At 31.9% G+C, this 11,953-nt stretch overlaps 1 protein-coding gene and 1 non-coding gene across 2 annotated transcripts; one reads left to right on the plus strand and one right to left on the minus strand.

The window, feature by feature from the left end:
- Positions 1-1,375: 1,375 nt before the first annotated feature.
- LOC118344962 (pyruvate dehydrogenase E1 component subunit beta-1, mitochondrial-like) lies at positions 1,376-6,624 on the minus strand. Its single transcript, XM_035686874.1, has 16 exons — positions 6,498-6,624; positions 6,191-6,268; positions 5,993-6,067; positions 5,528-5,608; positions 5,411-5,437; positions 5,235-5,297; positions 4,921-5,007; positions 4,398-4,523; positions 4,079-4,212; positions 3,913-3,985; positions 3,755-3,820; positions 2,653-2,691; positions 2,462-2,586; positions 2,259-2,373; positions 1,934-2,040; positions 1,376-1,778 (listed from the first exon to the last, which is right to left on the minus strand). Exons 2-15 carry the CDS (start codon positions 6,239-6,241, stop codon positions 1,972-1,974), a joined length of 1,131 nt encoding a protein of 376 aa, XP_035542767.1. The 5' UTR covers positions 6,242-6,268; positions 6,498-6,624; the 3' UTR covers positions 1,376-1,778; positions 1,934-1,971.
- Positions 6,625-9,757: 3,133 nt separating this feature from the next.
- TRNAL-UAG lies at positions 9,758-9,837 on the plus strand. The gene has a single exon. It is a non-coding gene; the product is annotated as a tRNA-Leu (tRNA).
- Positions 9,838-11,953: the final 2,116 nt, after the last annotated feature.

The following is an 11,953-nucleotide window of genomic DNA, read 5'->3' on the forward strand; positions in this document are numbered from 1 at the left end:
GAGTAGAGTGGAATTCAAATAAGCAATTGTTGTCAGTACAAAACTGAAGAAGTGACACAAGATTTTTCGTAATGTGAGGAACATGAAGCAAATTATGTAAATAAAAGAAAGAGGAATTTGAGAGAAGAGTGGAATCACCGAGATGATGAATCGGTAAGCATGAGCCGTCTCCAACACGAATTGCCTCATTACCTTGGTACTGTTCTGATGAGAGATTCAAGTTGCTCAAGTCATTTGTAATGTGATGAGTGGCGCCGGAGTCAGGGTACCAAGAGGAGTCGATAAAGAGATTGGGTGAGTTAGATGTATAGTTGGCTGAGAAAGTGGAGTTGGATGGAGTATAATTGTTGGTAAAGGATTGAGATGGCTTTGTTTGGTAGGAATGATCAAATCGGTACCTGCACTGTAAAGCCCGATGACCACTTTTGTTGCATACTTGACATGTTGGGCATGTGCCACCAGATGTTTGTTGAAATGCTCCTGAGGAGCCAAATGAATTTCTGCCATTTTGACCAGAAGAACGACCTCGACCCCTGCCTTGTCTACCACCACGAAAATAAGATCTCCCACCACGTTGATCTCAACCTGCACTAGTAGTGTAGTTGATAGAGGGATCAAAGATATTTTTTTGAGTTATGACTCATGCGATTCTCATGAATAAGTAAAAGCTGAAAAAGCTCATGTGTGGTAAGGGGATCGGACCGAGTGGTCACTGAGGTAACGAATGACTCATAGGTTGGGCCAAGTCCTGAAAGCAGGTACGTAACTAATTCTTTATCAAGAAGAGGACTTCCAATAGCTGCCAAAGTATCTGCTAGTGATCTTATTTTACCAAAATAATCGGATATGGACTGATCTCCACGAGAGAGAGATTAGTAAGTTGGAAACGAACTTGGAATTCCTTGGCTTGAGAGTGAGAAGTGAACATGGAGTTTAGTGTGAGCCATAGTGCTCGGGCAGTAAATGACGATAACACATGGCCAAGGATAGAATCTGACAAAGAAGAGAAAAGAACACTAAGGACTAGTTGATCAACTCTAGTCCAAGGATAGAATCTGCAAAACGGTCCAGTTGACATTCAGCACCTTCTTAGTTATGCTTTGTTAAGAGTGCTCGTATTCATACCCAATCATATGCCTATTCTTCTGATTCTTGTAAAACTGTGGCACCCGAGATACAGCTGTGCAATAACAACTGTAGGCACTCTTTTTTTTTTTTTTTTTTGAATGGCCAACGAAAAGAACTCCAAGGAGTAAGGACTCCATTAGTATAGAGTCCATACCTGTATCAGATGAATCACGAACAATATGCAGTGTTCAGCAACACCGTCTAAAAGACCAGGAAGGTGTATATTATTATAAAACAACAGATTCCATATTCAACCAGTTATTGCAATGCGCATAGAAAATGGTAACCTTGGCAGTTCATACGAAACAGTTAACTTTGCTCTCAATCAAGATAGCCTCGGCTCTAAGACATAAAAGCTTATTCGGTGTTTCATTTGAAGGGAATGCCTAACAAGCATCATCAGAGATTCCCGTAAATACAAAAAAAATTGAGACCTAACAAGTGATGCACTGAATAGAAAATCCAAATAAAACACTTTTGAAATGTCGCTTCCAAAAGTACAATAGGTTCCACATGAACTACAAAATCAAATCGAGAACGGAGTCACAAAATTTCCCACCTCCGTGTCATTGTTCTCCAAGTTATTTTACCAAGCAACGTCTTCCCCATGTAATGAGAAGGTGAAAAAAATGTACAATCTCCATTATCCCCTGAAGAATTCAGCAGTAAAATCACATTTATCAGAAGTTTTCTAAACTGAAATCAAGTAATCCAACATGAAACTCATTGAGTCATTTTAAAGGGTTACCACTTTAAAACCAAAAACTTGTACTACACACAAGCAGGCTGCCAATAAGACTATAACCTGAATTTGGAAAGGTTTCTGGATGGGATTGATAGAAATTAGGCAGCAGCAGCCAACGGGACAGATCTGTAGCATGCTCTCTTTGCTGCACGAACAATGTCCTCAACCTGTCCAAACAAGAACCAAGAGCAAACACACACACACACACATGTAGTGATTAGAACTTACACGTACAATCCAAGAAAAAGAATAATTATCATGTATGAACCTTTTAAGCTAGAAACACTATCATTACATCTAGTTTGATATCTTACAAATCCAGTATCCACACAGCTGTAAGCCTGTCAACTTAACTAAGATTGTGCGATCGATGGTAATAACTGACCTGTGGAACAGCCATCCTCTCAAGATTGGCTGCGTAAGGCATAGGGACATCAGCCCCAGCAACTCTCTCGACTGGTGCATCAAGATAACCAAAGCTATCCTCAACAACAGATGTGCTGTTAGAAGGAAGAGGTGCAGTGTAAGTTTAATGGTTCCAGAAAACTGATCGGCAAGGGGTAGATTTATAAGAAGAAAGAAACAAACCATATTTCAGCCCCAACACCATGTTGAGGAAACCCTTCTTCCACCGTTACCAGTCTGTTGGTTTTCCTGACAGAGGTATTGATTGTGGATCTATCTAGTGGCCGAATTGATCGTAAATTTATAACCTATATTGAGAGGATTAGTTATTAATGTGTCCACAACTAAAAAGCAAATTTTGTGTTCATTCTTACCTCAGCGCTGATACCTTCCTTTGCAAGTATCTCAGCCGCCTGAACACAAAGCATTACAATTATTCCTACATGGAGGAAAACAAACACGCCCACACAGTTTCTGCCTATAACCCAAAGAGCATACATATATATATATATAGATCAGAACTTAGAAGAAATGACAAGAGAAACTACATCCCCCATTCCAATGCTTAAGCCAATCACAAGGAAAATGATGTTATTTGAGCATAAAGAAGTGAATTCTCATAAAATGATCACTTGGGGTGAAAGATCCTAAAAAACCACATATACAGGGAACAATGCCTAAAAGACACGAGAAGTAGCAAAAACATGTAACGCAATATCACACTGCTAAGAACACCAATCCCTTGCAATATGAATCACAGTAATTTCGTACCGTACCGGCTGGTACGGCCAAAATTTTTCATACCTTTCGGCCGGTACCGGCCGATATTTCGGCCTTCAGTTTTATTTTTTTTCAAACTATAAGCTTATTTTTTGACTCCCAATTCAAACTAGGCTATTTATAATTTATATATATGTGTATTTATATATAATTTATTCATATATAGACTATTATTTTAGAATATAATTTATATATATATATATAATTTATTCATATATCGACTATCCCCAAACGGTACACGAAACGGTACCGGTATCGAAATATTTCGTTCCAGTGTCTTGACCAGTACGACTTCCGGTACGGTATTCAAAACATTGATCACAGTACCAAACTAACAGTTTATATTTATAACCATGGGAATCAACATCTTTCTGAGGGATTGGAAAAAATGCCATATCTTCAAAAGCAGTCGGGGATCATGGCAAAACAATAATAGAATTATAAGTCACTAAATCCTATAACGTTCAAGCATTAGTTTCAAACGATTTTGCAGTTGCAACTGTCAAAACCATTACACCAGACATATTTTTTTAGAGATCCTTTGGGCATATTTACATGAGTATACATATCACATACCTTGCATTCTTCTCCTATTTATTCATCTTACCACTCACCATGAAACTGCCAGGACAATTTATCTCATGAAACAGAAAATCACTCATTTAATAACAGCTAAAGGAGGTGTGGCAGACAAACCTTGAGAGCGTAGCCCACCATTTTTGAAAAAGCTGTAATAGTCACATCCTTTCCTTCTCTCTCAATCTGTGTAACGGTAATGTGAATAATATTATGGCAAGAAAACTGTTGGATATAGTAACTGGAACAATCATCTTTAATTAGATTATTATAGTCACCTTAGCTTTCCCTATTGGAAGGCAAAAACTGGAATCAAGAGCTTCAGCTGAAATAGGGAATGACTCACCATATCTGAAGCACAATATTGACAATATCGATATCAATAAAGACAATATTTAGCTCAACATGGACAACATTTAGATATAACAATCACAATGCACTTACAACAACTCATTTTCAAGGAAAACGACAGGATCAGGATCCCTTATGGCAGCCTTTAGCAGTCCACGAGCATCTTCAGATGAGTATGGGGTCAACACTTTCAACCCAGGGCAGGATCCAAACCATGCAGCATAACACTGCATTAAAAAAGAAATTACATATAGCATTGCCAATCATTTGTCTCCCTTATACTGGGAAATGAACCCCAAACATGCTATGTCATAAAGGACGACTCCAGAACCAGACAAAGGCGCCAATTCAAGAAAATGATGAGGAAACAAAAATGACACTGAGTACACTAAGAAAGCCCACTATAACATACTTGAGAGTGCTGGGCACCAACTCCAGCAGCAGCACCATTAGGCCCTCGGAAAACTATGGGCACAGATATCTGGCCAGCAGACATATAGTTTGATTTTGCAGCAGAATTAATAATGTGATCAATTGCCTGCAGAACAAGGTAAGATGAGCTCGCTAAAAGAAAATCAACGACCGAGCATTGAGTTGGCTATAAAATAGAAACTTGCACTGTAACGAAATATGGTGGTTAATTTGTTGGCATCTTCTAATTATCCCAGGAGGTAATGGCTGTTACCCTTCAATCCAAAATTTTTTGATGCACAAGTGTCAGAGACAGAGAGGGAGAGAGGAGAAAGCACATAAACTATGTTCTCCTGCTATTATCCTTAAAATCTACTTGAGGCCCGAATCAATAAAGAAGCCACTTTAGGATATTGAAGGGTAGTTGAGTGCTACAAGTAATTCTACAGTGCCATATTACATTTAAAAATCCCTTAGCACAGATTTCAGAAAATCAAGTACAAGAGAGGGAGGGAACCTCTAACCTGCATAGAGAAGTTAAATGTCATAAACTCTATAACAGGGCGCAGTCCATGGTAAGCAGCACCAACTCCAATCCCTGTAAACCCAGCCTGCAAAACGGTTTATAGAAAAAAAGGTATTAGACAACTACTAACATAGAATACAAACAAGAATTATACATGTAGATATCTTTTTTGGAGAAAGAGAGAAAAGGGAGGGATGAAAAACATGACCATTGGCAAACGAGGGGGTTGCAGGATCATGACTAATCTACTTGATCAACCATAAGCAACCAAAAACCCAACAAATAGAGGGAAAGTCAAGTAGCAGAAATAACCTCTGTGATTGGCGTATCAAGAACCCTCTCGGGACCATACTTGTCCAACAGCCCCTTGGATATCTAAACAAAATGGAGATTAAGAACCAATGTTATACAAGTACATAAAATTGTCGTTGAACCTTCACATGACATGGAAATCCAGGAATCTCATCTCTTCAATTATTAGAGCTAACCTTATATGCACCCTGATATTCCCCAACCTGAGCTCAAATTAACAAAAAAAGAACATGAGAGAAGAAAGAATGAAGACGAAGTTTAGCAACAATTGACTTCTTCCTACTTATGCTCACCTCTTCACCCATCAAGAACACTTTGGGATCAGCAGACATTTCCTCATCAAGTGCAGAGTTTAGAGCGTCTCTCACTGTCATCTGTGCATAATTATCGTTTCAACAGTATAAATTCAGTGAGTTTGAAAAGAGGAGGAGAATAGACGGCTTCTCGTATTAATTAGTCTCGTATTATACCCCTGGAAAAAGAATTATCGTTCCGGCATTTTTTTAAGAACAAATTCAGGTTCCTAACAATACCAAAATGAACAGATACACTCGTAGGATCGAATTAATATTAATGAAGCATGTTTTCTTTTCGAGACCCCTCGAGGAACTTCAAATAAAAAAAGGTAATTAAATAAATAAAAAAAAGTAACAGAACTTTCTTTTTATTTTAAAGTTGAGAAATAACAGCTTGCACCCACCGAATAATTGAGACAGGTTAAAGCACCAAATATTAGTTATTCTCGAAAACATGATTACCTCTTTTGCTGCAGATGAGTAGCTTCTCAATGCCGACGCGGAGGAACGAGTCCACTGCAAGGACTGTCCGGAAGTCTGCCCAAACCGGCATTTACAATTAAACTAAATATAAGTTGTAAAATTAAAATTACAGCAACAACAAACTCCACGTACCAGACATTAATAAAAGATAAATTACAAAAAATATTTCGGGTGTACCAGAAGAGAAGAGCCTCCAGCACAGATTTTCCGATTAATAATCCCCAACATCTTTTCTCTCTTTCACTCAATATTGATCTAATAAAATAAAACATCAAAAAGGGCATTCAGATTATCAGCGGTTCCAAGCAAATCGGAAAGCGAACTGAGACGTATATAAACATATATATATATATATATATATAAGAAATATAAGAAATAGGATAGAGATTAAAAAACCTAGAAATTATAAGAAATAGTCAAAAGGAGAAATATTAGATGAGTGATGGAGTCAGGTTATGGAGAATGGAGAGAGATAAGTACGGACCTTGGAATAGGATAGTAGTTGTTGCAGGATCCGATCGGAGACGATGAAGACGTAGGAAAGTGGAAGTGCGCAGAAGAAATGAGACAGCCACCACGGCACGCTCGCTCTCCTATATTTAACTAACTAATTTTTTCTTTTCCTCTTTAGACCAGTTGATATTTTTTATTTCCTTCATTATTTTACCTTTTTGATTTTTTTTTTAGTGGAAATTCCACTTAATACCGTAGCGAGTGGGGAATCTTAATTTTATATTAGCAGCGTTAATTATAGTTAAGGTAACCTCGTGGTATTTAAGACTGTCATATTAATTACTTATACAACTATTAATTAATTTTTTAGTAGAAAATGGCTTGTCCCACCCATTATATGCATATCTCATTATCTTGTGTTTCAGATGAAAAAAATTGAAAACGTAACAAAATTCCAATGGAAAATTGGACATAAATTAAATGTTTTCAAATGCTACAATATCCTGTAATACAGTGAGAATAATATATAGATAATGCTACAACTATTTTATAATTGTTTTAAAATTAACAGATGTATTAGTTTTATTTTGTAGAAATATATTTTAATTTTCTTTTATCTGATTTGGATTTCAAATTTGATATAAATGTCTTAAATTTAAAATAGAGTTATAAAACATATACAAATATATTATAGGACTCCTTAATAATCATATATATCACGTTACAATGCTATTTATAAAACTTATATCAAAACTCAATTCAATTTATAGAAGCATGGGGTTATAATCGTCAGAGCGGTGGTGGTTGGCGCTCAAATGGGGGAGAAAAGTCCGAAAACGGATTATTCTAAAATTCCCCAAGGGTCGATAATGACAGTCGTGGGAAGGAAAACCATTGAGTTTGATTTTTTTTTTTTTTAATAGGCAGTATTGTTCAACCCAACGCCGCCAACAATTAAACTGGTTTCGTACTCGAAAGTCGAAACTTTACCGACAAGACCGAGACGTAAATGGGTGGGTGAGAGAGGGGAGGGCAGCATGCGCTTTTTGCAACACAGCTACCACCTCAGTTTAGCAGTTAGGGGTGGAATCGATTCGGTCGAGTTTAATTTTAGATAAAATTTAAGATCAACTCGATATATATTAGTTTTATATTTTTTTAAGATCAAATCGATATATATCAATTTTTTATTTTTAAAATCGATTACGTCTAATTATCTTCTTAAATTAATATTTTCAATTTTATCGATTTTTCGTCCGGTTTAGTCTAATTTTTTGATTTTTTTAAAATGTAAAAAATATATAATAAAGTATTACTTCTTATAATAAAATATTATTAATAATTTAATATATATTTTATGTTTAAAGTATATGATCAATTAAATTTTTATCTTTAAGATTAAACTTTTATTTTATAAATTATAATAATATTATCTTAAATATAATTATATTAATAACATCTAATCAAACAAATTACAAATGATCATATTTAAGATTAACATTTTATGTTATAATTTATAAATTATAATATGAAATTATTTCATATATGATATATGATTATATATTATATAAAAAACTTATACATAAAAAATATTTTGTATAATATATAAAATTAATTTATATATATTTTCATAATATAAGAACTAGTTCCAGACCAGACCGGTTTAAAACCGAACTAACAGATCCAGTTCAGTCCAATTCGATATGATTTTTCGATTTAAATTTACACACCTACCTCATTTGATTGTGGGTGCCATTATTTGGTGGATGAAACTATTTTGGATTTTTTTTACGCCATTATTAGATATCGTGGAGTGCCTCCGCACAAATTTTTTTTTTTCAAGGAATAAAATTAATTATTAAAATTTTATTGTTTTTTACATAAATTTCATATTTTTTAAAAAAATTAAGTAATCGTAAATATCATTTCTTTTATATATATATAGAAAGAAATTTTATTTATAGTCCCTACTTGGAAATTATATGTGCAGACCTTCTATTAAATAAAAAAAAATATCATTTTAAGAAAGATATTTTTATAAAAATAAAATTACTTAGACTTATATTATAATTTAAAAAAAAAATTATATGTAGCATTGCTTATATATATATATATATATATATATATATATATTATATCACACCTCCGGCTTCATCCAACTATCTGTCATGTCATTATAAAAAAAAAAAAAACTATCTGTCATATCATTTGGGGTTCCAAATTCATCTCTTTTGAATTTGCATATGATCTGTTGATATCTTTTCGGGGTTATAATTTATATTGTAAAATTCTCGCACAGGGCACCAATATTTTGTTTCCTAGTAGAGTAGCCATAAAAAGGCATAAATGATAGTACTGTTTGATCATCAAGTTAACTTTGGGGGGAGGGGGGTTGGGGTGTTTTGTTGTTTTAACGTGGCTTAAACCATTTCTTATTATATAGGTAAAATACAATTGTATTGATAACAAATTAGTAGGTATAGTCCAAGGATACAATTGGTCTCGTTTATTTTTGTAATTTTTTTTAATTTATCTCATCTTATTATTATAATTTTTTTACATTTTTATATAAAATAAAATAAATAACTCAACTTTTTTAAATTTTAAAATAAAAATAATATTAAAAAAATATATTTTAACAATATTTTATATAACTTTTAATTTTAATATCAACTCATCTATAAAAATAAACGAGACCGATTACATTCGGTTTGGATAGTGATGTAATTTCAAATAATATGTAAATAATAAAAAATAATAATAAAAAGCACGCACTTCGTGCACATTCTTGTTTGTACAACTGCTTCATTGGCATATATGGTAATTTTTTCATAGGTTACTCCTATAATCCAAACCGAAATGATTCAGTCCAGCACTCCTATAATCCAAACCGAAATGATTCTGTCTCCAGTACTCCTATAATCCAAACCGCTTAGTTTATTTTTCCACTCTGCAATTAATGCTCAGTTTTTGCAATTGGGACTTGATCTGGCCAAATATATTATGGAAATATTCCAACTTATCCGTGACATTTTTTTCCTCTTTTTAATAAAAAACACAATAGAAAATAACCCAAAAAGGCCCATGACAGATACAATGCTTCGTCATTATTACTATTATGTATAAATGGCAAAGAAATGATCGGGTCATGAATATGATGAATGGAGTTTGAAGTTTCTGAGTTGGAGAAATAAAAGCTAGTCGATCGAGCGAGTTTCCCGTAGGATACAAAATAATTAACTTCAGTCTTAAACATGTCATAAATTTAATTTACACGTAAATAAAATATGCGACAGTTTGGCCGAGTGGTCTAAGGCGCCAGATTTAGGCTCTGGTCCGAAAGGGCGTGGGTTCAAATCCCACAGCTGTCAAATTTTTTTAAATGTTTTTTCAAAATATTTTTTTTACTGGATGAATTAAGATTAAAGTTAAAAAATTAAATAAAAATTTGTTGAAATATATTTTTTAATATTATTTTTATTTTAAAATTTAAAAAATTTATTTTATTTTATGTAATAATTTAAAAAAATTATAATGATAAAATAAAGATTTTTAAAATTTTGAGTTGATTATTTGCCACCCATCTTACATGAACCGGTCACAGTGAAATAAATAAGTTATTTTATTTTTAGATGCGCAATTAAGCTATATATCAATTAAATGATAATATTTAATTTATAATATTTAAATTTTAAATTAAGTATTTAAAAATTAAATTAAATTATATAAATATTTTATTAGATATACTCTACATACGACGTGAGAATTTTTTTTTTTTAAATAAATAACCTTAGTTTCAACTAAAGCTTCTTGTACTGTAACTCTATGTAAATTTAGAACTTATTTTTTATAACCTTCAACAAAATTCAACCCAGTAGAGAGGGAATAATATATATGGTATGTTTACAATTAATTCTCGTCTAATCCCATTAAACAAAAAAACTAATATATATATATATGTCTTCTATGATAAAATCTTGTTTCATTTCGCCACTCTTAATTTTTACAATTGCTGTAAAATGAAAAAACGATTATGTAAAATTTAAAAATGCAATAAAACTAAATAGAAAAAATCAATTATTTAATGAAATAACGATATCCTGATTCAGTAATAAAATTATCGTGTCATTAACAAGAATATATAATATCATAAGAATGCATGTAACTGTATAATGTTTTATTTTTTAAAAAGATATCATCATCATCTGTTTTGAGACAAGAGAAACATATGCGTATTAACTCTTAATTTAGGATGAGGAATTAGTTTAAGATACCCGGAATGCAACGATATCCTTCTTCTCTAGCTAGCTTCTTGCAAGAATTTCCATATTGCATGCTGCATCATTCCAATTCAAACGATTGATAACATTCTCAATATAGTCAGTTACACACACACACACGCACATATATACTAGCGGTGGGAAATGTGCAAAGCACGTTTGTCACATCTGTCAAATTGAAGAAAAAAATAAAATGTAACTTTGAATATTAAAATAATTTAATGTATAAAAATAAAATTATTATTTATTTATATTCATAATTTATTATAAAATTTAAATTATATTAAAAATTTAAATTAATTAGATAATTTTTTTTTCTTAAAAATGTACAGTAAAATTTTATTATTTATTTAACGATAAAAAATTAGTATTTTAATTATTTATTTTATGTTAGTTTAAATCAATATTTAAACTTCTATCGTTAGATTAAATCTGAAAATTAAAGATAAAAAGTTGTAATTTAAAACCTATAAACCAATATTTTTCCCCACCTTTCATTTCTCTCTCTCTTTCATTCCCCACGCACAATTGTGGTATTACGTCGCACATTGACATTCACACAGACGAACCTAAAAGAAACAAAAAAACAAAACAAACGTGAAAAAAAAAAAAAAAAAAACCTATTTACTGTTCATAACAGTAATGAACAGAATAGGAATATGCGAAAAAAAAAAACCACACAGCTTATTTACTGTTCATTACTGTTGATTAACAGTAATATGATAGCCTCTTTTAATATATCGACAAATATATATATATATAAATTGAAGTTAATTTTAAGTGTATGATAGAATATTTATATTTTAATTATATATTTTATGTTAGTTTAAATCAATATTTAAACTTCTACCGTTAGATTAAATCTGAAGATTAAAAATGATATATCACTTTTAGTATTACTCTATAAAAGTCTAAATAACTTAAATAAAAATCTAAAAAATACTTATCACACAAATTTGATCCAATCAATTCAATTATATATACTTGCTTTTACAAATTCTAATACAATCACTAAAAATTCAAGAATTATAAATAAGAATTACATAACAATCCGACTATAAAGCAAGCATTTGACAGAAGTAATAATTTATTTTACTCTTTAGATGAATACAAAAAAAAGTCTATTTAAAGAGAAAGAGGTAATATAAACACTTGCGAAAAAAAAATGTAAAAAAAAAAAAAAAATTTAAACTTTTATTACTGTTGA

This window comes from Juglans regia, unplaced genomic scaffold, assembly GCF_001411555.2.
Source record: "Juglans regia cultivar Chandler unplaced genomic scaffold, Walnut 2.0 Scaffold_1, whole genome shotgun sequence".
Taxonomy (NCBI): Eukaryota; Viridiplantae; Streptophyta; class Magnoliopsida; order Fagales; family Juglandaceae; genus Juglans; species Juglans regia.

Coding starts and splice junctions, on each gene's coding strand:
- LOC118344962 (XM_035686874.1), bottom strand. CDS start 6,241: ATGTTGGGGATTATTAATCGGAAAATCTGTGCTGGAGGCTCTTCTCTT. Junction 3,821..3,912: donor TTCCAATAGGGAAAGCTAAG/GTGACTATAATA, acceptor ACCGTTACACAG/ATTGAGAGAGAAGGAAAGGA. Junction 2,374..2,461: donor GGTGTTGGGGCTGAAATATG/GTTTGTTTCTTT, acceptor TCCTTCTAACAG/CACATCTGTTGTTGAGGATA.